Source organism: Fringilla coelebs (genome assembly GCF_963513975.1).
Source record: "Fringilla coelebs genome assembly, chromosome: 1".
NCBI classification, from domain to species: domain Eukaryota; kingdom Metazoa; phylum Chordata; class Aves; order Passeriformes; family Fringillidae; genus Fringilla; species Fringilla coelebs.
Window position 1 is genome coordinate 24326582 of NC_140028.1, and position 26798 is coordinate 24353379.

Below are 26798 nucleotides of genomic sequence, written 5' to 3' on the forward strand. Positions count from 1 at the left end.
GCAGTCTTTTTTCTGTTTCCTTTCCTCGGCAAAGAATCAGAACTGTCAGAAGTATCCATTAGCACAGTGTTTGTCCAAGAATTCTGTCATACGGCTGTTATTACAGGAAAGACAAGAAAAGCAATCTCAGACAAGGACATATGACTTGGCAGACAAGTGAAAAAGAGATATCAGCCTAATATTCCAAGAAGAAACTTAGCTACTGCCAGCAAGCTGACAGCTACAGTTCATGTGCATCTGCTGTTTCCCTGGAACAGCATTTTGCAGAAGTGTGAAGTCAGACACTTTGCAATTCCAGCAAGTTAAGACATTAAAGAAAAAACTCAGCACTCTGAATCCATATTAAAATAATCAACCAAACTTTAATATGTTTTTTTCCAAGATCTAATATACAAATACAATGGTAATAATGTACTCTTCTTTTGTAACCTTGGATGAAATATATTGAAGTCCACTTTCCGCATGTTATATAAATAATCATCTAAAGCAACCTAGAAAAGAAGAAAAAAGCTTAATACACATGGTGCACACAAGTAATTAGGCATTAAGTTTAAAAAGCAATACGAGAAACCAAATGAGAAACTGCAAAAAAGGCTTCATCGTTTGCCTGTGCTATTAAATGGTAGTGTAATCATCACATTCCAAGCATATAAAAAAGTCAAGTTTTGTGAAGAAAAGCGTTATATTTTAGTAGGCCAAACACCAAATTATGAAAATAGACAGGATTTGGGGCTCTTGCATTAGAACAGCAGTCTATGAATAAAGATATCTTGAGTGGAATATGTAGTTAAAAGAGAAGGATTAGAAGTGTTGATCAAAACTGTAAGGTTCTACAGTCAGGCACACATTATGATTTCTATGAGTTTTAAGTATTACATCATCCCAAAATAAGACATGTGAAGTGGTAGTTCGCCATGCTTAATTTGAATACTCTTCACAAATGTATCAGCACAGTATTAAGTCCGTCACTTAAAGAGTGATATCACACCCACCGTACAGAAAAAAGCAGGATACGCCTTCACAGGAACTTTCTTACTGAAAGATCTAGCCTAAAAGTAAATGGGGTAAGGTGGGAGGGAAAAACAAAACACAAAAAAAAAGTACTTATCAGAAGAATTTAACATTTCTGATTAAACATCAAGTACTATATATAATGCTTAGAGGCAACACACTGTCTTACCAGCATTATCCCTTTTTATTTTGACATTCTGAAACTGTAACATTTCCTTCCATGAAAGCTGTGTACAAAAGTAGTTACACAAAAGTATGTAATACTGGGAGAGGCTTGCAAAAATACATGATTTGACAGACCTCAAGACTACATACTATAAACCAAGGTAAATTAGCATGCCTTGTTCCAACAAAGTCCCAAGTTGCATCTGGTTTAGTAAATACAGTTTTTGGGGTTTTTTTTCCCAATAGACAAAAATTATGGAAGACCAGAAATGCCTTTTTCTGAGTGCAACTTTTTGGTTCGACATTGCCATCAGTCCCAAGAGTCCAGCTGCAAATACTTTGGTAATTTATCTGAGACATCTAAATGCCATCAGTCCCAAGAGTCCAGTTGTAAATACTTTGGTAATTTATCTGAGACATCTAAATCATCTCAGTTCCTCAGTATCTACATATAAAAATCTAAAGGTCGACTGCATCAAATCTGCAATTTAAGCTTGTATTCAAGTCAGTACATCTAACAGAGCTGAACAAGTCTTCCTGTAATGCCTGTCTATAAAAACAAAATCCCCTCTTGTTTTGCCTTTTCTTACAGGCTAAAACAAACTAACTCTCTATAAATACTGATAAGAATGTGTGAGTTAGTAAAGTTTAGTTTTTCATGGACCTTTCCAGACAACTGAGAAAATAAGCCTGAAACTTTAGAAGGAAAAAATTATCAATCTTTTCAGAAGACAAATAATTTTAAAATTTTGACATATAATAACACCTGTGTGTGTATATCTATTTCTAAAATAGAAAAATGTTCTTCCCTGATCTAATGTTCTGCCCTTCTATTATTAATTGCAAGATGAAAAAATAAAGTAGTCTTGTTTGACCTTCTCAACACAGAATGGGTCACATGTCATTCAGAAAGCATTTTATCTCCCTTGATAAACTGAGTCCCATAATGATGTAGGACAACAGAGACAAATGCAAAAAGCCAAAAGGGATACCCTATTTCACCAGAGGAATTGGGGAAGGGGGTGCTGAAGAGAAAGAGGGAGAAGGTGTAAATGTATTTGTAGGCTTTCAAAGGGAACACTTTGGGGGACTGACAGAGCATTTCCTCATGTGCTTTTATGCTGATAAAACACACAATTCCTAAAGAAAAGTGCAATCTTCATTATCATATTTTGCCACCTGCTGGTTAGCAGCTGCAGTGTCAGGAAGACCTGACCATACTCCAGAAACTTCTTTTCTCAGTATTAAGGGCCACACTACTACAATATGCTCCACGTAACATGGCTGAGACTCCATTCAGCATCTCAGATTTAGGTGTCTTCTGGCTGTGAAATGAGGGTGGTAATTGTTACCCTCATCCTCCAAAATACATGGTTTGTGTAACAAATGCTGAGATAGCTGAAACCTCTCTGCAGGTTTGAACTTTACCCTTCTCTGTAATTCCACCTAAAACTAAGGATAAGTGGCTGTGAAGACCCTTGGGCAAAACAAAATGGTGATTTTATACAGCAGAACAGATGCATTTAAAGGCCCCAGCCCATAAGAGTCACCTAAGGTCTTGAAATACCCAGCAAATCCTGCCAGCAAAAGCCCATTTCATCCATTAGGCAGAAAGTATCCTTGTCCTTGCATTAACAGAGACCATCTGATTACAAAGGAGGCCAATACTCTGTTACTGCTGCCAGCTATGGCCAGTTCAAGTGGTTTGAACACTCTACAGTTCCTGCACTGTCAACAATTCACTGATGATGGGAGACTAAAAGCAAGTATTCAGAGAGGAATTTTTAAAAAAATTTTAATTAAGGTGATAAAACCCACCCATTAAAAAACATACAAAGGGAAAAGAAAATGGGAGGAGTGCCAGGTCAGCTGAATAAAATGCTAAAGCTGCCCTAATCTGGTTTCTTTGTATTTATACTTTTCTCTTTAGTCTACAATTACATGATCACATTGCATACTTTCCACAGGACCCTCCCAGTGCATAACATGGGCAGGGCTCTAGGAATGAAGTGGGAAGAAAGGAGGCCTGTTATCTTCAGAAGTTGCTAGACTCATTTTGTGAACCAGGGGAGTGATGAACTATGAATTATCAAATTACCTGAAAGGTTCTGAAGAACCAAATTCTCTTTCTGCTTCTATCCCGAAGTTTTCATACAATACCAGCAACCAAACTTAAATATGTGGACCATAAATACACATTACTCATTTTCCATGCCTTCCATCCCTGATATGAGACAATTCAGGCCATGCACTTGGCATTTTTCTTAGCCAAAAGGCAATGGGTTTTATGCACTGTACATTATGGGTTGAAGGGTGGAGAATTAAAAACAAAACAAAACAATATATTTCAGCTTGAACAAAGATAATTGACAGTTCTGATGTTGTACTTTGTCTCTGTTCCCTGCTTCTAAATGGAATAAACAGTTTTCTTGGGCATGTGACCACAAAAACTGACATTAGGTTAAACAACATGAACAGGAATGCCTTAAATGTGAATTATAATTACGTATGAATAATAAAGCCGAAGGGTACAAAGAATCATAGAATGGTTTGGGTTGGAAGGGATCATCTGGCTCCAACCCTCCTGCCATGGGCAGGGATACTTCCCACTAGACCAGGCTGCTCAAATCCCCATCCAACCTGCCCTTGGACACTTCCAGGCATGGGGCATCCACAGTTTCTCTGGGCAATCTGTGCCAGTGTCTCATCACCCCAACAGTACAGAATTTCTTCCAAACATCTAATTTAAACCTGCTGTCATTCAGTTTAAAGCCATCTCTCCTTGTCCTTAATACCCTTGTAAAAAGTCCTTCTCTGGCTTTCCTGTAGGCTCCCTTTAGGTACTGGAGGGCTGTTATATACACATTATTAACAAAAACCAAAAATATTAATCAGCTCAGTAGGCACTGACTGAACAAACCAGGGATGCCACATTTGACTTTCAGGAAAATTATGAACGGCTCTCCTATTTTGATTGCATAAGATACTGTGATCACAGGTAATGCTGTAATTGAGGATTATATTAATGGTGCAAATGCAGAGATAAATCTGGCATTTCTTTACTCTGAAGTGGAATTTTCCAGACTACCTTGACTGGAACCACTGGGTGCAATACTCAAAGTGTACATGTACTTGTAGACGTAAGAAACTCTTTGTAGTGCTTTGGTTTCCAGCTAGAGGAAGACAAAGCATGCCAATAAAACATTCTTCTGCTTTTGTACTGTGCACTAGGCAAGCATCTCCTAATGCAGCAAGAATAAAAGCATGAAAGAAAAAATAGAGTAGGATTCTGCAGTTCTTCAGGGCCCATCATCCACTGTTCCAACCAAACAGACTTTCCTAATTGACTTGGCTGTATGCCAGAAAAGAAATAAACAGAAAGCACCTTTCTCAACATGGCTTTGGGCATGGCTGGTCATGTCAGGGAATGAATCCCCCCTCCCACACACAAACCAGCACTTAAAGGCAACATGCTCTGTTCTTCTGGCAGCCATTCCACTGTGAAATACCATATGCAGATGTTCTTTCTATGGTGCTCATCCCATGCTGGCACATAGCTGCATTTATAAAAGTCTACTTAAAGTTTCTCTTCTTTTAGGCAGCTTTTATATATATATGAAATTGGACCTGGCTGTGAGTAAACTGTCTCCTGTACATAAAGATAATATTCATACAGAAGTAGTTGTAATATTTGAATTTTTAATGTGGTGGGATTTTTTTAATGTAAACTTCCAAAATAAAAAAGGGAAAAATATCTGAAAATAAGTATGCAGCTTTAAGTCTTCTAACAACAAATGCTTTGTGAAGACTAGCATCAGTTATGTTTATTTAGATAAATAAAAGAAAAGAAATCTCACATGTTCTAGATGAATATGGGCCTGGCTGGCAATGTCATAAATTACATCTCTCACATTTTTCTCTTGCTTGCCTCTTATGAAATCCTCTTGCGAAACTCCATGCTAGACATAGGAAGGAAAACCAAAATCAAAAAAAGAGAAAAAACCCTCTAAAAATATCAAGTTTCTGGTTTTGCTTCTTAAAAACCTGTCCCAGCAATGAAGCTAAGGACTAAAGACTAAAGCAGCCTAAGTGTTCTACCACTGCTCTCTCATTTTTTAATTCCCTTTCTTTTGGTCAGTCACTTGGGAAAAAAAAATCAAGAAAACAAAGAGAACAGTTGGTACAGACTCTCTGCACAAGTTTGTTTCCTAAAATTTTGTGGTCAGTAAGATAACAAAGTCAGATTTCAAAGTTTGGATGATTTAGATCAGTTTAGATACCCAATTTTTAAAACCATAATCCAAGAATCAATATTAAGCAGAAGAAAGCCAGTAACAGCTACCACAGAAGCCATGCTGGCTTTTGAATCTTGGGATTGGTGTGCACATCCAAGGCTCACAAAAAAACCAACCAACCAACAGAACATCAAACAAAGCCATCTTCAAAAACCAACCAACCAACCCCAGAACCACCAGGAAAGAGCCTTTCCAAACCCCAGAAAGCCAACTTCAAACTTATTCTTTGACTACAGTGACCAATGTTAAGACAGAATATGGCATATTCAGAATTGCACCAGTTGCCCACTCTTCTCAACAGCACTGAGGCATGTGAGAGCTGTATGAAAGTGGGCAGAAAGGCTTCACAGGAAGTACAGACTCAGGAGAACTCCACAGTTCTTGTCAGCAGCTGAAATGCTTACAAGATTGTCTGCACAGAAGGGATACAAGCTGTTTTTATAGTTTCACTGCAGAGCACCTTCCATGGCAAGGAATGACTGAATTTTCAGGCTAGGTTTGAAAAGCTGAAAACTTGGAAGGCCTCCCATAACATGCAGTCCCAGAAGGGCTGAAAGGAGAGTGCAATTCCTTTCTGTGGTCTTATAACCCTGACCTATATTAGTATCTTTAGTATCTGACCTATATTAGTATATCTTTGTATAATTTTTTGCAGCTACCTACATTACTGGACTTCCAATCCATATTTTTAACTGTATTGAAATTATATTCAGAAAATACTAACACAACCACCTTAGGCATCACCATAATTGCATAAATTTTGGTTAAGGTGAAAAAGAACTGCATTAGCATTTAAAAATAAAGACTGGAAATGAAGGACTATAAACTGAGATGCCTACAGATTAACCCATGGAACATTAAAGAAAAATTCCAAGCTTTAATCCCATTTTACCTAAACTGAAAGATCTGCTAAATTCCAGTGCAAATTTGGTGTACAGTTTAAATTGGAGAGCTATACCATCTCCTATAGAAATGTATGGAATATAGGCCTATAACTGTAAAATATGGAACAGAAAAAAACACACAAACCACCAGCACATTATGAAAAGGTAATAAAGAGAAGCACAAGAAGATTGTTCAAAGTAAAATTTCTCACAGTGCTTCCTTTATAGTGACCGAAAACGAAAAAAAAAAAAGAAAAAAAAAACCCACACCCAACCCCAAAACACAAACCCCCAGGACCCAATCCATACATGCATTTTTATACATTATTGGAAAATTTCCTGAAACCTAAAATATTAAAACATTTAATAATAAAAACCAAACCCCTAAGGGAAATCTAGAGTTTCCCGAAGTTTCTTGAAGATCACTCCTCTCGCTTCCCAAAAGATATAAAGCTGTGACAATTAGCAGGCCACAGCAAGAATGAGTAAAAATAAAGAAAACACATACCATTTCTTTCTGGCATAATAAATTATGATCTCATACCTAGCCTTGAGAAATAGAGTTAAAAAAACTATACTGTTCAATTTCAGACAATTTGCTTCTCTTACCAACATGCAAATGTCCATGGGAAGAAAGACCTTTTGTCTTGTACAATGATACGGAGTTGCTCTTAAACAGGTAACTATGCCTTGTGCTTTCCCAATGTGACTGGCTGCATGGTCAGCATGGATGTCCCTCACACCTAAAATTGCAGAAACAATATGTTTAGAAACATGCACTCAGGCCTTTTGAGGGGTATGGTCTTCTCTGATGTGCATCACAGTCATACTTCAGGAAAGCTATGTGCACTGGTCCACGACAGAACTGTTCATGTGCATAAACTGCCTTGAGATCTCAACTCAGAGGTGCAAAACAGCAGAAAAATTCATTCATTTCCATATTCAGGAACAAGATGCCTCTTGTTGCAGTATCTGCAAACAGTATACTTAGCAGAGCAGCACCTATTCAGATATAACACACTGGTACACAAACTCACTTTCACTGGCATATCCTCTCTCAGGATAACAGTATTCCAAGAACTGCTTTTCCTGCCAGAAAAAGTCATTCAAGTGTGAGATTCCTGACAAGCATTAATGCTTACAGTGTGGTTTCATGATTAGCTGCAGCTGATTCATCAGTGTAGTGAAGTCAAAGAGAAATGATCCAATGCTTCACCCCCCAAACCCATATTTCTACCCCCTCCCTTGTGCTGTCAGGAGCAATGAGGCAAACTGAATCAGATCACCAAAACAACAGTTACTGCACAGTCACATAAACTGTGAGAACTGAAAGAGGGAGATGAGTGAGGCAGAGCAGCACCATTGCTCTTCATGGAAAGTCCATAAAAGCTTGGCTTAGACTGATTATAAAGCTGAGCCAGGATAAAATGAAAATGTAAATTAAAATTTATAAAAACTCTTAACAGAAGCAGCATTCTACAAAGAAAGAAATGAGGAGACAGCAATTACAGATCAATGAGCCTAACTGACATCTGGAAATAACACTGGGGGTACCAGATTCACTGCAGAAGCCTGTCTGGGTGTTCAGTGGGTCTCAGAATCCTCTGTGAAAAAGTGACTATACCCACACTACAGGGACTGATTTTGGCAATGGCAGCAGAAAGCAAAGTGTGGCTTGGAGGAATCAATGGATATCATTTACTAACTACTTAGGTAATTAGTTAGAGAGCACAAATATTAATATTTTTAAATGACAGGACTTGAAAGAAAGTACCAGGACTTTGGATGACAGGATTACCAGTCAAAATGAGCTTGACAAAAGAAATAACCTGAAATCAGCAAGAATAAAACTAGTACCAGCACTAGTACTGGAAGAGCACACACTGGGAGAGATACAACAGGAGACTGGTCAGAATAAGGAATCTAAACAGCACAAGAAATTTAGCAAACATGATCTGAATGAAATCAGGTCCACCTAGTCTACAAAACTCTGCTGATGGGCAACACCAAGAAAGGGGCTCTATTTGATTAATCTCTCAATTTGCGGGGAAAAATAAATAAGAAAAGTTAACCGTTTAATATGCAGTGAAAGAGACTTTTGCCTAGATATTTTGTTACATTTGTATATTTAAGAGAAGTTAAATATGACAATAGAACACTTAGAATATCCAGAGTCTCCATACAGATTTTCAAAACCAGTTTTATCTGATTTCTATGAGCAGTGAGTGATCCAAGCGTGACTGAACTTATTCAGGATTTCTCAGAATGGAAGGCGCTGGCATTTCTCATGGTACTACATTTCTTCAGTAAGAGATTCAGAAAGACATTTGCAACTTTTCACTGATTTCCTACTGAGGAAGCAAACATCAGATGTTAGGAAATAAGTTCCTCAATTTTTTCAAAGAAGAATATACTCACCATCTCTCTCTTTTTACTTCTCTTTTTTCTGTGTTTTTTAACTTTTAACATCAGTATTTGCCCTTTCAGCAGATTAGTCTGACAAGCAAGAGGAAAATATTGCTACTACAATACAAAACACTAAATAATAATAACAACAACAATACTACTACTACTAATAATAATAATAATAAATAGTAATTTTCACGTTTTTTTTTTTACATCTGAGCTCATACTGGGAATACTTCCGCAATGCAACAGATACCTAAATGAAAATTACCCTTCACTACAAATGAACAGTTCTTTCCCAATCTCTGGTTCTTATATTAGACATGACACAGACAGTAGCTCTTGATCACAGGGATCATCTTTGTTGCATTTTTTTCTTCAATTACTGATAGTTAACCTACTTCTAGGAAGAGGAGAGGATTCAGACCCAAATTTACAAAGGAAGTTTATAGGTTGGGAAGTTGGCCATTTCAAGATAATCAGTGTCCATCACTGCAATACAGAACAACAGCTGCAGGATACCTACAGCACTTTGTATTCTGACAAGTAGGATAGCTGAAATACAGTGAAGAGCTGAATTTTCCACATTCTGTAAAAGGAGCAGGAACAGAGAAAACCCAGCAACAAAGAACAGTAGGAAACTGCACTTCAATGAGCTCTGCACTGAGCAGCTTCCAAGGAAAGTACAGAGTTGCAGGATAGTTGTAGTACAATTCCACATTTATGGTTCAGCATTCAAAAGATATCTGAAATTCCACCTAGGACAACTTTTACTGAAATTAAATTCCAGTAGGAAAAAAAGGGCTTTTTAAAATATCAGTAAATATTGTACTTGCACTAATGAGTCATCAGCAAAACCTAGATAGGGGAAAACACCTACCCAGTGTTTCCAAGGTGAGGTACAAGAGAGCACTCTGAGTGTTCTCAGCGTATGTTTCCAGCTCCTGGATGTTACGGTACGGCCGATCATCCAAATTCTTCTCCTGGAACATAAACATGGAGCTTCAGTAGAATGCAAACATAACTGCTGTTCATACAGGCTTATTACTCCAATCATGTCAATCCAATACACCACTAAAAACAAAAAAGGACAAAATTGAGAGACAGAGTATAAACTCAGATAGAAGCAGTCATTAAAGCTTATAGCAAGCCTAAGAAATAACTATGCTCAACTGCAGCCAAGGAGCAAATACAACTTTCTGGAATAATATGAAATCAGAATTCTCCATAAAAAAGGAAACAGCAAAACCAAAACATCATATGGTATTCTTACATTATAGGGCAGTCAGTATTTAATTTGCATCTGAAGCAGAGAGAAATTTAGATAAACAGGAATGTATTTTTTAAAAATATAAAATAAATCTATGAAATGCACAGAAGTGTTAAAGCCATGTAAAAAACCATAGATTCATAGAATCATAGAGTGGTTTGGGTTGGAAGGGACTTTAAAGATCATCTAGCTCCAAGTTCTCTGCCATGGACATAGGGACATGGAAACCTTCTACCAGACCAGGCTGCTCAGAGGTCCACCCAACCTCTGAACACCTCATAAAGAGCCCACAACCTCTTTGGGCAACCTGTTCCAGTGTCTCACCATCCCCACAGTAAACAACTTCTTTCTCAGATATAATCTAGACCTACCCTTCTTCATCTCAAGGCCATTCTCCCTTGTCCTATCACTACATGCCTTTATCAAAAGTCCCTCTCCAGCTCTTGTAAGCCTCTTCTAGGTACTGGAAGGTGCTCTAAGGTCTCCCCAGAGCCTTCTCTTCCCCAGAATCAACAGCCCCAAAATCTTTCAGTCTGTATTCACAGGAGAAGTGTTCCAGCCCTCTGAAGAACTTAGCGGCGCTAACAAATAACACATCAAAAAAAAAAAAAAACCCACCCAAAACTATAACATCCTCCAGCATTCCTCCTGTCCTAGTGGTTTCTGTGGTTGAAACATACCACTCTTAAAGACTAAAACAGTCTTAACATTAAGAAAGTCTGAAGTCTTTCATAGCAATGACCCTCTGCAAGTAACTGACCATGAATTTGCTCAATTTATAGCTTCATGAGATACTTACTTTAGCAGCAAAATTAGCTTAAGAGATTCCTACACTCTGCTTTTCATTCTTGTCCTTGTGTCAGAGTTTCTAGCAACATCACCGTACCAGTGATGTTCTTAACCTTGTTTTTTCCCAAGAAAAAAGGTGGCTATTTTAAACTTGATGTGGTTTGAATGCTCCAGTTTACACCACTGCTTAGAAAAAACTCCACAGCCATGATAAGGAATAGCATGAAAGTGTGGCAGAAGGGTTCAGATAGGTCATTTAAATTTTGAGATTTTAATATCCACATGAATTCACAAACTACATCAATTTAAGATAAAAATAAACAAAGAATTCTATTAGCCATTTTGGCAGAAAGAACAGAAACTATGAAGAGTAGCATCAAGGAAGAATTTTTAAAAATGTAGCAGGATAATTTTTAAAGAGAAATACTACTGTCTGGAAAATTACATAAGCTTTTGTTTTACACGCAAACCTATAAAAATAAGGAAAAGAAAACCCAAATATGACTAAAGCCAGAATCAGACTCTGAAGGGTAAATACTTACTCTTTCATCTATGATCTTCATGAACCACATTTTAGTCAAGTTATGCCTCTTGACGGCCTGCAAATTAGCAAATAAAACCTCCCTGTTAATATATACAAAGTGATGGTAGTACTGCATTCTGAAAGCTGAAATACATTTTAGGTATTTAATACAAGAATTGTATTCACTGGGTTAAATCAAAGTTGCAAGTCAGTGGAAAATGAGAATCTTCAAATACAAAAATTTTCAACTGGCATTTACAGCAAGTTGCTGCACACAGAAAATAAAATACCAGACATCACACCAGCAAACTAAAAGCATTTCTTTAAAAATGTTTATGAAATTAATTTATTCTCAGAGTCGCATGTTCCCACAAAATATTTGCAGATAACTATGTTCACTCTCCAAAAAGAACAGTTTCCTCTGGAGTCTAGCAAAAAATATTCCCCCTGTTAATTCTCAAGAAAATGTCAGCACAACATACCAACACGTAGAATAAAGACAGAACGCTAACAAAGCAATATAATTGATATTATGGGTTTGTTAAAAAAATATTGCACAGCATCTCATATTCACGGATTCTTCTTTTGGACCTTGTTTTATTTCTGACTTCCTTCCTGTGCCACTTCATTCTATCAACTTACCTTCAATCCTCTTAATTCCACACTGAATTTTTCAGAACACATTTTCAGAAAGGCTACAATCACATGTGAAAACATCTATAAAGAAAATTTACAAAGCAGATTTCTCACAGTTTAGTCCTGATTGCTCACTGTCAACTTCTTCTTTACATCCATCATATTAGTAAATATTTTTTCAAGGTTTGACAAGACCATATCTTGTTGATTCCATAAATTCTGCTTGAATTATACTCGGTATATGAAAAGGCAAATTTTAAGTTATAACTACAAATGCTGGTTTTTCATCTCACTTGTTCACCTCACGTATCATTTTGTAAATGAAATCCTTGGAATACTAACAGGTCAAGACTTAAAGGACCAAACTCTTAAAGACCAAATGCTAAATTACCCAATTTGTACATTACATCCATAACTTCATTCAAACACATGGGTACTAATTTCTCTGAAGTTTGAAAAATTGGCTTCTTCCACAGAAATGAGCAGAGAATTAGGTCTCACTTTTCATACATTCAAAATAGATGGAAAAGATCACACATCATACAGTCACTGTGTAAATTTATATTAAAGTCACCAAGAGCTGAGCTATTAAAAATTCTAGAAATACTATTAAAGGCTATTTATCTACTTTACTAATGCATAAAAATTTGGAACTCAAATGCAAGTATTCTGGGATATACAAAACTTCAGGAACACATTTAAATATCATAACTTAAATTTATTCTGGAAAATCCCACTGTCCTCATACAAACTTAACAGCAACAAAGGAATATACATAAATTATGCTGTGCAAAGACATGTTAATTCTATTAACAGCTCTGCAATCCTTGTGAGTTCAGGTGTCTTTCCAAATCCATATTTTTTTAGAATTGCAATGACATTCTTGGATGTTTGTGAAGTCATGGCTTTCAGATAAGTCACTCTTGGGGTATTTGCTGAAATATGGAAATAAAACCCCATCCTGACTGCAAAAGTCACCAAGTCACATTGAATTGTTAGTTCACTCTAGTGCTCTGCAGTGCTTAGATCTATCAGAGCTCCTAAAAGTACTTTCTGAATTATTTTTCATCATCTTATTTTGCAAGTTTTGTTTCGATTGTATTATATTGGTCTTCCTTTATATGAATCATACCTGAGGTGAAATCTCACCAAAGACCATTCTTCTTCCACTTCAAAACCAATTTTCTGTTTTGTGAGAAGGGAGTACGGTACGTCTGGCAGTCTTAGCTACTGGAGAGGGTTGCAATTGGTACCCCAGAATCAGAATGACTTCTATCTGAATACTGGTTTGGGCTGGGATAGAGTTAATTTTCTTCACAGCACTTTTGTGGCACTGTGTCCTGGATATGTGTTGGAAACAGTGTTGTCGGTTAGAAGGGATGCAGCACAGCACACACAAAACACTGATATTACTTCCCACAGTAATATTAAAGCAAATTTTAGGACAAGAAAGGTGTATTTTACCCTCCACAGCTCTGCAGCAACGGGCTGATGTGGTGGGTTATCGCTGTATATGGCCTCCACAGCATCCCTCCAGAACTGCATCCGCATCAAACCTGTCGTCTTCTGAGTTATGGAGTCTTTAATCTGGAAAGGATACATCTGGAGTGAAATTCAGTGTCTTTAACATACTTGGTCTATATCTATGCTGAAAAGACAGACACAGGACATAGTCAAACGCAGCAGAGAAAGAGCTCAGTTGTGAATTGACATTTATTCCTCATAAAGCTTAGGAACACTGCATAGAGTAAATGGGACATCTTCACCACAACTTGATTTTAAAACCCACAGAGATTAAATGCTGGGCAACCCTCACTTTAGCTTTCTTCCCTGATGGAATAAAAGCAGTGGTGACAGCAGTGAGGGAGGGCACACCACGGGTTGCCAGAAGCACAGCCTGCAGAAACTGGTTAGGGGTTTTGCCTGGTCAGCTCATTTCCTGATCACTCCTTTCTGGCAAGCACTGCCAACTTTCCTGGTTGCACTGGCAGTTTCTGGGCACCTCACAAATCGGAGAGACTGCAGCCATTCCTCTCCCACAACTCTGTAACAACAAACTTCCCTCCTGCAGCCTTTTCATCACTTCGCTTCTGCCAACAAAGATTAGGTTCTGATTATAGCATCCCATTTTTTGACCAGCCATCTGCAGTTAGGATTTCTCTGCACTTTACCCATTAACTGCACGTGAAGCCAGGATTTAGATGCAATCACATAACAGTATCAAGAACCACTGTCTGTTTGCTATAACTCGATTTTAAAATGCATAAAGAAAAAGTCATAAAAAGTATACACATAAACAAAATAATAGGGCAGGCTGGGTAATTTCCATGGGCCATTCAAAACTAGAGGATTGTACTGCACTATTTATTCATGGCCCTTGACTGTGTAAAAGTTAACCCTGGCAAAACACCACCAACTACAGAAAGAGTACTTACAAGTGTAATTTAGAATATCAAAATTGTTATTTTAAATTTCCAGAGTACACGAATGTATTTAATACCTGCCTGAGCCAGTTCCACATTGAAGGCTCTCAAGGCAAAAGCAGAGGTTCGAGATTCCACAGGCAGCAGCAGAGAACACAGAAACCCTTCATAGTCACGCTTCCTATAAAAGAATCAAAATGCACATTTGTTATTTATAGCTCTAAGTCAATTAGAAGTGCTATTCCTTAGCACTGAACTCCTGAAAGAGTCTCAGTAAATTATAGCTCAAAACTCTGACTTTGCAAAAGTAGCAGCTTTTAGGCTTGTTTTAAAGGAAGACCAACTCCAAGAGAGAGTGCAGGCTGCTTGAACTCTCAGTGCACCTCTGAATTCCACATCTCAAGATATCTGGCTAAAGGCATGGAGCAAGGCTATGGCAGAACTGCAAATAGAATCCAGATTGTCCGACTTGCAGATTTCTGTTCCAAACACGAAACCACATTTCTTTAAAAGACAGTGCTTTGGAGCTTGGCAGAAGAGTGCTTGCTTAACCATTAAGTTTTTGTTTACTGGCAACTACATTCAAAGCATGAAACCTCAGGGAGTTGGCAGTTTCACTGCAGGTAACTCCTTGCCAACCCAGAGTGATGTGCCTTCGTTTGGCCACGTGGGTGTGCCAGAAAATTAAAAACACAGTGTTCAGAACCATGAACTACAAAATCACTCCAGCTAACAAAAACACCTGACCACCTCTGAAAAGCTAAACTGCTTGTTTAGAACAACATTTTTGTGTACTTTCTGATAAGCCTGAAACCTGATTCTTCTTTGGAACAAAATGAACTCCCAAGTTTGGCCTGAAGAGTGGAGAAGCAGGTTGTCAAGGAAAACACATGCACTCATTTTCATTAAGTTTGCTGTTCTTGCATGTACTCATATTTCTTTTGAATATGATCTTAAAATAGAAAGCCAAACTAAACCCAAGCGTTATTAGTGTTGCTACTTTTAGCATCAAACAAAAAGGAAGTGAAGTTTAACAGAGATGCTTAACCCTACAATACATAGCAGCTGAAAACTAGCAAATGCTTTGTTTCCACAACTGTTGTCAGACTCTTTTAGACGTTGATGCAAATACAGAAACATCAACCAAAAAAATGTACATTTTTGAGTTGTAGTAGGCTTTAAAGGACAGCTTCATATTACAGAACAGATACATTAAACCTCCCTCAGTTAAGACACTTTTTTAATATTATCAGCTTAAAACCTAATATTTTTTTCAAGATTAATTGTAGAAACACCCAGTATTGTCCACCCTAGACAGAGCTGCATGGTTTACAGCCACATTTTCCCAGTTCCCACAACACAGAACTACCTCTAGTTTCAGAAAGGAAACAAAGAAATATGTTACACAAAGTACCAGCAACACAATAGAGAAAATTGTGTTCCCCCTGGTAATGCTGTTGACATGGTGGGGTTTTGGTTGTTTTTTTTCAATTATTTCAAGCTTAAAAATTTAGTGCAGCAAATCCATTAAGCCTCAGTAAAATAAAATTGATATTGTTGTAGATCACATTCCACCCCAACCTTCTTCATGTATCAGTGTAAGGAAAGTAGAAAGGAGGGAATGACCTTAAGTCATTAATGGCATTAAGTCAGGTATTGAGTTTTTTGATAAATAAGTTGCGGTTTTTCAAATAAGTATAAGCTCATATATGAACCCACAGACAGAAGAAAAATTAGTAATGGTCATAACTGGACTTTCCATATAATGAATTTATAATAAAGCTATCAATACACAACCTTGTCTTTGAGACCAGGCTTCCTTGACAGTAAAAGACATAAAACACACCTATAAGGAAAACATTTTTTTAGTCAAATAGCTTGAAGTGAATTTAGTTGTTTAACAGAAAAAGGAAGACCAAAGAGAAAGGGCATCTTCCATATTGCAAAAACAAATAAAGATTATTAAAGCACAACTCAATTTTACTTCCTAATGTGCTGGAGACTCAAATTCAGAACTAGGGAGTTGCTAACACTTGCATAGCCCCAAGTGTTTTACTTCTGTTTGAATAATAATTCCTTCCACTTATTTTTTATAGTTATTATTTCCATGCAATAGTTGAACCACTGGGAACAGCGGCTTCAATTAAATAATGCCAAAAGCATAACCACCTTTCATTTTACTATTCTGAATGCTTGTGTATTTTTCTAATTAGTCCTTTTATCATTTAACAAAACTACATATTAAAAAAGTTTTAATTCAACCATCTCATTGGAACCTAACTATTCTGTTCACAATTACTAGAAACATTTCACCTGCAGATGTTTACTCTACCTGTATATTAGCTATGCACACAGCCTCTGGTCTCCTGAATATCAGGGAAACGAATCCTGGGTAGAAAAACTAGGAAAAGAAAGCTGTATTCTGAAAATCATGAAAAATGCAATGTGGCTGTGCATTCTGGTGCGTCTGTACAGGTCAGCTTCTTGGTGCTGCACTGAACATTTAAGATTGCCCCATTTCTTTCCCTTAGTTTTCCTACCTCAGACATTACTGCAGACCACACACACCTTTCTGTCTTTTTACAAGCATCAGTTTGGAGAAGATAATCCTGTTCCACTCTTTCTATGCATACATGGAAACCTTCTCCCAGCTTTTGTCAATCATCTGAAAAAAGAGTATCCAAAGAGAAGTTACCTAGGTCTTTACTAAGAGACTTGTTTAATGACATCTTACTTTACAAAGAACTGAATTCCTGGGAACTCCAAAGCAGTCAAGGGGCCCTACACATTGTTTACGGCCCAGAATCCAAGAAGGAAAAGTGACCCGACCTGGAAGTGTCTGACTGCACCCTGCTCCTCTTGGAGCATTTTGGGTTTGACAAAAAAAAGGATGTTTTGGAAACATAGCCTTCCTCTTGCGTTTAGAACAGAGAAGGTACTGAGCTGCTCCAGCTGTCAGACGTCCTCTGCTTTATCCCGTTTTTCCAGGGAGCGCTCAGGAAGCATGGCTAGTTCTCAGTAGCCAAGATCTGGAAACACCCAATGTTTTTAAACATCCACTTCGGTGATTTCTCTCTCCAAAACACCGATACCAAGGGAACAAGAACGTTCCGTACTTCTGAAGAAACGCAGCCATGGAGGGGCGGGAGGAGGGGGAGGGTACTGCCGCGGGAGGCTGCCCAGCACGGCGGTGGAGCGTCCCTCTCTCGACACATGCAACATCCACCTGGACATGTTCCTGTGTAACCTGCTCTAGGTGACCCTGCCTGCGCGGGGGTTGGACTGGATATCTCCAAAGATCCCTTCCAACGCAGACTAATCAGTGATTCTGTGTGCAGGCTGAATCATCCACGCGGCCTAAATATGCGCCTGGTTTCCATGCTCCCGACACGGCGTGGTCCCGCCGGCCCACCGCCGCCGGCCACACGGGCTATTTTCGGGCCAGGAGGGCCCGACTGGGCAATCCCAGTCATCCTTTCCGGGAAGTCGTCAGCGTTCCCGTCGGGTGGGAAGCGCCGCCGAGCCTTCCCAGGCCGGACTCGCCGCCCCGCTCTGCGGTGCGCGCACCCCCGCGCCTGCAGCCCCCCGCGGCGGGCACTCACCGCACCAGCTCGGCGCAGTACTGCACCGCTCCTCCGGCCGCCGGGCCGCTCCAGCCCGCCGCCGCCGCCCTCCCGCCGAGCTCCGGCGGCCGCGCCAGGCGGGGGCCGATCCCACCACGCCGCAGCGCTGCCCGCGCCATGCTGCCCGCCATGGTGCCCGCCATGGCCATGGCTCCGCCGCCCCGCCCCGCGCCGCGCACGGGCCGCCGGCAGGGGGCGCCCGCGGCCGGGACGCTGTGGGGGAGCGGGGCCCTTTGTGCGCGGCGAATGGCGCCCGGCACAGGCCGGCCGTGCCTCAGCCTCCAGCGCCTCCGGAGAAGGACCTCGGGGTGTTGGTCGGCAGCTGGCTGAACATGAGCCAGCGTGTGTCCGGTTGGCCAAGAAGGCCAGTGGCATCCTAGCATCCGTCAGCAATGGTGTGGCCAGCAGGACCAGTGCAGTGAGTGTGTTGGGCACTGGTGAGGCCGCGCCTCAAGTGCTGTGTCCGGTTCAAGGCCCCTCACTACAAGAAGGACATTGCGGTGCTGGAGCATTACAGAGAAGGGCAAGAGGGATGGTGAAGGGTCTGGAGCACAAGTCTGATGAGGAGCAGCTGAGGGAACTGAAGGCGTTTAGCCTGGACAAAAAGGAAGCTCAGGGGGGACCTTAATGCTCTATGCAAGTGCCTGAGAGGTAGCCAGACACTTGCACCTGTAGCCAGGTGGGGCTGGCTTCCCAGGTGACAGGTGACACAACAAGAGGAAATATGCATAAGCTGTGAGAGGGGAAGTTTAGGCTGCACATTAGGAAGAATTTCTTCACAGAAAGAGTGATTAGACATTGGAATGGGATGCCCAGAGAAGTGGTGGAGTCACTGTCCATGGAGATATTTAAGGAAAGATTGAACATGTCACTTAGTGCCTTGATCTAGTTGATGTGGTGTTTGGTCAGATTGGGCTCGATGATCTCAGAGGCCTTTTCCAACCTAATATATTCTGTGATTAAGTTTTTAAACCTGGCACCCAAAAAAGTCAAGGAAGCTAAATTGTAAAAGCCTCCCTGTTTTGGTCAGTGTGGCATTGGAATGGCTGTGGGACTGGGAAAACCTCAGGCTGGTGTGCTGTGTGAGGCAGAAAGGCAGAGCAGTTCTGCCCAGGCAACAAAACTAGCCCCAGGGCTCCATCCTTGGTAAAATGTGTTCAAGCTTTGCAGCAGAAGCCCTGTTTCCTCCTCTTAGCTGGTAGAGGGGTTCCTCACCATACAGGCTGGCTGGATTTTAACTAGAGACAGAATGGCCCTGTTAGCCATATAGTCATGGACAGAACAGCTTCCTCAAAGTTTGGCCTATATGAGGATAAAACAGCAGATTCATACAGAAATGGCACTATGCTTAAAAGCAGTTTCATCTTAAAACTACATCAGCCCAACCTATTAATAACTAGCTCAATCTAGCGCTTGCAAGAAGAGGCACAACAGCAGTCTGGCTCTTTCTATCCCAGCCGTGCCATCGTCTTCCTCGGTGCCAACTTTGATCTTCATTTTTTAGTACAGGGAGTTAAACCAGCAGAGACACATCCACTGCTCACTTTTGTTTTTCATGAGTTCCTTTTCTGCCAGTTTGGTGCCTTCAGTTCACTGCATGGTCAGCTGAGCAAGGGGCTGTGGGCTGGGGAGAGGGTGGGCTCTCCTGGCTTGTGGGCAGTAATACATGTGTTCATTAGCTCAGCTGCAAAGTGAAGCCATGCAGCAAATAGGGGGAGAGTTTTGAGTGGGCAGTGATGTTCAAGGGACAAGGCATTTATTTGGAAATCAGACCAAGCCTTTATTCTGTGTCACAGAGACAAGGAAGAGAAGGAGGTTAGGGATCACACTTTAACATTATTTATTTTATTGATTAATGGCCCTTGTGGGCTTACTCTGAGCCTTTCTTCTTCCCTTTTTCTCATGTCTAAAGTTCTCTGTCTTGAAACTCTGAACCTTGTTTTAAACCCTTGCTATGCCTTGAGCAGGATTTATTGTTTGTCAGGGCACCCAAAGAAGGTCATTTAGATTTGGGTGGAGGCTGAAACTGCTGTTGTTTAAGTTTTCAGGGAGAACCCCTAGATAAACGAATCCAGCTCTTTCAGCTGCTGCCAATTCCTGGCAGAAGGGTTACATAAACATACTCTAAACCTCAAGGGTATTATAAATAAATCTTATAAAATACTAACTTTTTTTTTAGTCTCTGAACAAAAAGGGTGCTAAACTGATTTAAACTCATAGTAAGAAAGGAATAAACTGGTTGTTTATATAAAATATTAATCCTGACCTTGTTCTCAGTCATTTGTTTCTTACTGTTCATATTAAAGTACTTCTTTTTTTCTTTAAACAGATATTTTAAGTGTCATGTGTAATTATTGAAAATCTTCCTCAAGACTGTATAGATTATAGTAAGTTAGCTTTTTGTGCCACCAGCTCAGTGGGAGTAACAATTTGGCTTAATGTTTTAGCAAGTTTTTAACACTGTAGATGAAAACTGAAGCTTTGTCAGAGTCATCTCCAAACTTATTTTTCATTATCAAACTCTTTTAAAAAGCACATTCCATCACCTTTTTCAATATTTCTCAGAAGCTGAAAGGTGACCACCTCTCTGATGTGTACTTCTTAGTGAATATTTTGTCCCACTCACTCCTCACAAAACTCTGAAATCCTTGAGCAGCTGTGCAAGTGACGGCAATGGCTGGTTTAGGCAGAGATAGTTCAATTATTACTCTAACCTGGCATTTCTGGGAAAAAACCCCAAGTTCTGTGTCAAGGAAATACTGATCAGTTATAGCCCACCCTTGTTATAAGAACATCCAGATTCAATTTGTCAACAGAGAAATGAGAAAAGAGCCCCTCAGCTGTCCCATTGGCCGAACAGAGGCTGAAGTTTAGGAAGTCTACATATACTCATGTAAACACAAACGTCTTCATGCCGAGGAGAACAGAGCAGGGAGGAGAGAGATCTCCCTCAGAATATCCAGGGACTGGAGGCTGGGGAGTTAACTGGGATGCGGGGACAGTCACTGGGATCCCTCATCTCTAGCAACAAGAGCAGAAAGTGATCTGACAGTTCTCTGCACTCACATGGCCAAGGATATAGTCTCCCTCTCTCATTTGCTGAATAATCCTTGAACAATAATTGTATTAATTCCAATATCAGAGTTAAGGAAAAATCTGTGTGTGCTAACGATAGTGTTTCCCATCGAGTACCATGCCACAGTGAACAGGCGTATGCAGTTATTTTTACCTGAACTACTAAAAGTATTCAAGCAAAAATCTTTGTTTAAGGAGAACACTTAGAAAATGAGTTTAATGGCAGTCATTAAGTCCTGGCCAAAGAATAATACATTAATGTGTGTGTGAATAAATACTGGGCCACTTTAAAAGGCATTTTCCCCATTTTTCATGCTTTAAACATCTCAGTCTTTAATTATGAAGTAGATGAAAAGCTGTCCCAAAGGACATTGCAGTGAAAGGGTTTAATCTTCATTTGCTGCTGCATTTTTAATTTTTGGTATGTTTCTCTGTAGATAAATTGCTGGTAAACCTTTGTTTATTTCTTGTTATTATTGTGCTCTTTCATTTCCCAGTTTCAAGCACAAATGAGGTTGTACAAGGTGGCATGCTAAAAGCAGTGGGAGACAAAGGTCTCAGTGATTTACACAGAGTGAGACCCACTGCAAGCTTCCTTGGCTTTGTGCTGTGGGACTGGGCTGGAGCAACTGCCTTGCAGAGGGGCAGGAAACAGCAATTATTCCTTTTCCACTGGCACCTTTGCCAACCATGGGCATATGCCACTGCACTCGATAGGAATGGCTGCTCATCTGATATTCCCAAGCCTCTTGGGGTTTTACCTGGGATTCAGGTATACTCCTATGAAACGGATGGATCTATCAACACACTTTACATGCACCATCAAGTAAAAGCCAGATGTTACCGACTTCCAATTATTTCAGATTCCGACTGCATGGAGACTTGTGAGTGAAACAGTCTTATGCAACTTTTTGATACCTATCTTTTGTTAGGTTAGTCTTGTCTCTTTTCAGATAGGACTTCTACAGAGAGTAGTTCAGAATAAGGAATAGCTTCAGCTAATCAACTTCATCCCTCTCCTTGCTGTAGGTTACTGACTGTTTCTGATCAGGAACCTCTCCATAGCTGTGCCACATTCTTTGAACACACAAACACACGGATGCAGAACTTGAGGCCAAGTTTCCAAGTGTTTAGTGCATCATAACTGTCCAACTTCAACTTTGGGATCAAAATAAGACATTCAGACCTTAAGAAGCCTTTGCTATTAACCTTAGAAGTTCCTTCAAAAATCCTGCTCTCTGGGGGACAATATACTCTCCTCAGAATTTTGTCTCTAGTTTTTAGCACCCATCATAAAATTTCCATATTGCCATGAGAAGAGATTACTTACTTGGCCACTCTTGCACGGGAGTGTAAGCCCACACAAACACAGTTTGGTTCCGTGTTGTTGTCTGGTGTGACACACAGTATCAAATGCAAATACAGTGAATATTTGAATGGAATTCACAAAGTGTGTGCTTTTAACATAAATGAAAGCCAAGTCCTTCTACTGCTGCTTTGGATGCAAATGTATTTGTAATGAACTCCTGGTTTTGTCTGTATCCCTTATCTTGCACCTGTTATCATCCTTGTTGTAAAAAGCTTAGGGGTAAGCTTGCCAAATGATATGCCCCATCTGTGCTACCTGGATAAACAGTGTTAGCAAGAAATATGCAAACTGAAAAGCCACAAGTTCTTGACAGACAGGTACCAGCACTTTCTCTCTGGTTAGCAAGGACAGGGTCTTTGTGTTCTTTCAGCAAGTTGCCAGCCTTTTCTTTGAAATTCTTGTGAAGTCGTTGGGAGGGAGATGAGAGAAAGAAAGAGAGGAAGCTGAGGGTGTGCAAACTTGTTTGGGGCATGCAGATGAAGTCAACTGCAAATATAACTATGATTTCACCAAGTGAATGTTTCTTCACCAGAAGCTAAATGGACCTAAATGATGTGTCTGCTGTGTTGAAAGCAGGTCTATTTGTTGTGTACACTACTTTTGTTTATATCTCTTTGCTTGGACCCCTGCAAGCCAGACTAGCACTCAGAAGGAGGGAAGGTGAGTAATGAGAAACTGCATCACCAGGAACTATCCCTGACAAACCTGGAAAGAAGTGACCGCAGATACAGGATGGTGAGAGAGGCCTCAGGCATTTGGGCAAGGCAACAACAGTAGAGAGAACAACTTGTTCCAGAGCCTTATCATGTTCTACTGAGGTCTCCACACTTCCCCATGTTTTCTCTTTTAGGAACATAGAGGAGGGACCATTATTGAGTAATTAAAGCACAAAGTTGGCAGCTGGGCTTCTGAAGTCCTGTCATTGAGTTCCTGTGGCTACACATGTACTGTCTGCAATGGTCACCTCTGAGAGAGGTGACCATTCGTGGTCCCAGGTCATTTTAATTGACTTGCATCTTTAGTGTTCACATCTAAGAGCCTTTTTGGTGCACAGGGCACATCACTACTGCCTGTTAATGGGGATACAGGGTGGTATGAGAGCTGTCCCATTTGGGAAAGATTCCCTAGGCCTGTGTCCAGCTTTGGCTAACTGAGGCGGAAGAGATGAGACCAGCAGCACTTGCTGTGGCTGGATACAGAGAGCTTCCTCTTCTACTGTTCTTCTGCCTTGTGCTTCCTGTGCAGGCATGCTGGGGCTTGTTACTTTTGTGTGTTAGAATGCGGTAAAGGGTAGGACTTGGCATCAGGAGTGACCTGCAAGGGAATTTACCTAATGCCATTTCACCAAAAGAAGAGACAGAATTAGGACCCACATTTCTTTGGCTGTTTGTCATATGGGGCCTATGTCTGCAAGAGCTAGGAAGGATCCTTCACCTGATCTGCACGAGCCATGTCAGTCAGCAAGGATAATTCATAAACTGGTTACCCTGGCAGAGTCCAAGATGACAGCATGTTTTGGCATTTGGATACATTCCACCAGACACAAGTCAGGAACTTCTGTTGTCTTCTGCTGTTTAAAAAACTGGTGGCCTGAGGGGATCCCTTTTTATTATGGTCAGTTCAGCCTAACCCCTGACCTGTACAAGAACTTTAACCAGGCTCCAAACTCTTTCAGGGTTGGGTGTGCTGCCAGGCAGCTAGGCAAAACATTACAAGTTTGCTGGCAGTGCTACAGCAACCAATGCACCCTTGCTGCCTCCAAGGCCCTTGTAACAGCTTGTAAAAGGGCTCAGAGAAAACTTTCTGTGCAGAACAGACACTCCTAGGATGTTGCAGACCAGGCAGTGTGCCAGTTTCCAGGGATAAGACAATGCTTTGGGAAGCTCACCTGTAACCAATGACTGGCAGCAACATGTTCAAAACTTGTAGAGCTACAAGGACACAGACAGATTCATTGCATCTTGACTTTCACTCTCCATCCCAGTGGCAGTCTCCTTCCCTGCTCCTGATATGAAACTAACCTCTCCTCCTCTCTCCTGTCTACACCCCAGACCCTCATGGCAGGTGTTGGCAGTCCCAGCGAGAACAGGCTGTAGAGTCAGCTGATTAGCAGGAGACTGCCCCAAATCCTGCAAGCTTCTTTTTGAAAAATTTCTTTTCAAAATCCATTGTGCAAGGGTGCAGGGTTGCTAACCCAACTAAAATACCCTAAAATGATCTGACAATTTTATACCATGTAGGCCATAAGGAACAATTGTAGGGACAGTACTGCAGAATACAATGTAAGGACACATGCCTAGGCTCCTGAGACTGTGCAGCATTTGTTCCATTTGCATTCATTTTTAAATGGTTGCTCAAGGAATACGAGGTTTCCTGGGACTGGTTCCTGAGGTGAGTAAGGGATGCTGATGTGCCAGAGGTCCTGTGACAGCCAGCTGTCCGAGACAATGCCACAAGCAGAAGCAGGATCTTGGGTGTCTTAAGTATTTTTTCTGATAAAAACTTGGGCACTTCCAGCTCCTCAGATCAACAACCTGGGCCTGACTGTCCAGTCAAACTGCTTTCTGCCTAGTCTTTATCTCAGGTATAAATTCTGAAATATCCCCTTCTAAAACTCAGCCTAGTTCCTCACAGGTCACACAGAGTGCTTCCACCCTGTCACATTGTTCTGCTCCATCTCACAGTGGGATCCTACTCTTTCAACCATCCACATGAGCATTCTTACAGATGGTGTTCTTACTCCTCAAAGAGAATCCCTCCCAGCTCTGCTTGGACAAAGTAATTTGTCCAGGGGGCCTAGGAGAGGGGACACACTTGGGCAGAAGCCAGGAGGATCTTCTGCAGAGGGCTTCAGGACACAAGTATACATAGGAATTTTGATACTGAAATTTGCAGTGGTAAGTAGAAACAATCACCCTCAAAAGTGTTCCTTATCAACCAGCCATAGTAACTAGCAGAGTACAGCTTTTGCTGGAAAGAATGAGGTGCCTAGCTACTGCCCTGCTTTTCACTTCCCCACATTTTTCTGGTGATGTGGCATCTCAAAGCATTTCTAAAACACCTTTTAGAAATCAGCTCTTTTCAAATCCACAAACACTCCAGTTCTGAGCATTATAAATGGTCATGCTAATTAAATGCAGCTAAAATAGTGAAAAGAGTTGCAAGGCAGACAAGATCAATGACGAAACACCCTGAGAGAGCACAGAAGGGAAAAAAGTACTGTAGAAAGGTGATTTATGGTGATTCTCTGGTCGCCGAAGCAGAACAATTATTGAGAATCTTAAGGAGAAAGGAGCTTTAGGTTGGAAGATTGACGACTGAAAACCATGGGGAAGTAATCCTTTCAGCACCAGCATGGCAAAGCTTCAGTTCTGGGAGGCAGGTCAACGTAGGTCAGCACTGGCTCTGGAAATGCTAAGCTGGGGAACCTCTGGTTGCTTTCTTGCACCATGTTGCCTCCTCCTCACCCCCTCTTTGACAAAGGGAAGCCAGTGCATTTTGGTGTTGTCATTTCACATTCAGCTCCACAATCTAATTCCTAACCAAAGGCTGCAACCCTAGACAGCCTGATGCAAGGGTAAAATAAATTGCTCCAACATGGTGAGTCATACTTTAGCCTAGAGTTAGGAAGTTCTTAAATGTAGGTAGCATTGGAATTTGTCTTCTGTAAGTAGTCCTTTTGTCATCTTTTACCCTATATAAGCCACTATCACCTTTTAACATAAAGACATTTCAAGGTCCATCTTATACAAATATGCATTTGTGAGTTACTTAGTGGCCTCCAGTAACTTCATGAAAAAAAAGTGAGAATAAACTTTTATTCAAAGTGACATTGTTATACTTTCCTATAGAAAGTTGTTTCTGCCCAGGGCAGAGGGGTGGAACTAGATAATGTTTAAGGTCTGTTCCAACCCAAGCCGATCTATGATTCTGTGACTGTATAATCTAAAAAAAACTGTACGCAAAGATTCTATCTCCATATTCTCACAATAAGTAATATTCCAGACTGACCTGTAAGCCCATTGCTACACAAGATGACAACTAGAAAGAGTCAGCATGTTGATTTTTGAACCTTTTAAATTTCTTTTGGATTAATATAATTGCATATTTGAACAATTGTACTGTTATGTTTGGACAGTTATTTTATGACTATCACAGGCTGTAATTAGACAGTTGTCTCACATTAAAGGTATCATTTTCTTTGTTTCAGACAGCAATTATTGCAATTGGATGGTGTTCCAATAGCTGGTCTCAAGGAAATTCCCATGATGAATCACACCATCAGCGAGACATGTCAAGTGTGGTGTTATAATGTCACATAACAGCAAG

The 26798-nt window shown here is 40.4% G+C and overlaps 1 protein-coding gene across 4 annotated transcripts; it reads right to left on the bottom strand.

Annotated features, from left to right (window-relative positions):
- Positions 1–336: 336 nt before the first annotated feature.
- On the bottom strand, positions 337–18177 carry NDUFAF6 (NADH:ubiquinone oxidoreductase complex assembly factor 6). Of its 4 annotated transcripts, none has more exons than XM_084201261.1 (9): positions 18005–18177; positions 14484–14583; positions 13444–13566; positions 11363–11419; positions 9642–9744; positions 6965–7098; positions 5034–5135; positions 993–1049; positions 337–491 (listed from the first exon to the last, which is right to left on the bottom strand). In XM_084201261.1, the coding sequence occupies exons 1-9, from the start codon at positions 18172–18174 to the stop codon at positions 363–365; spliced, it is 975 nt and encodes a 324-aa protein (XP_084057387.1). In that variant the 5' UTR covers positions 18175–18177; the 3' UTR covers positions 337–362. The 4 variants fall into 4 exon arrangements, with proteins under 4 accessions (XP_084057387.1, XP_084057389.1, XP_084057390.1 ...); XM_084201263.1 differs by having other exon boundaries at positions 14480–14583; XM_084201264.1 differs by lacking the exon at positions 18005–18177 and adding an exon at positions 14701–14891 and having other exon boundaries at positions 14480–14583.
- Positions 18178–26798: the final 8621 nt, after the last annotated feature.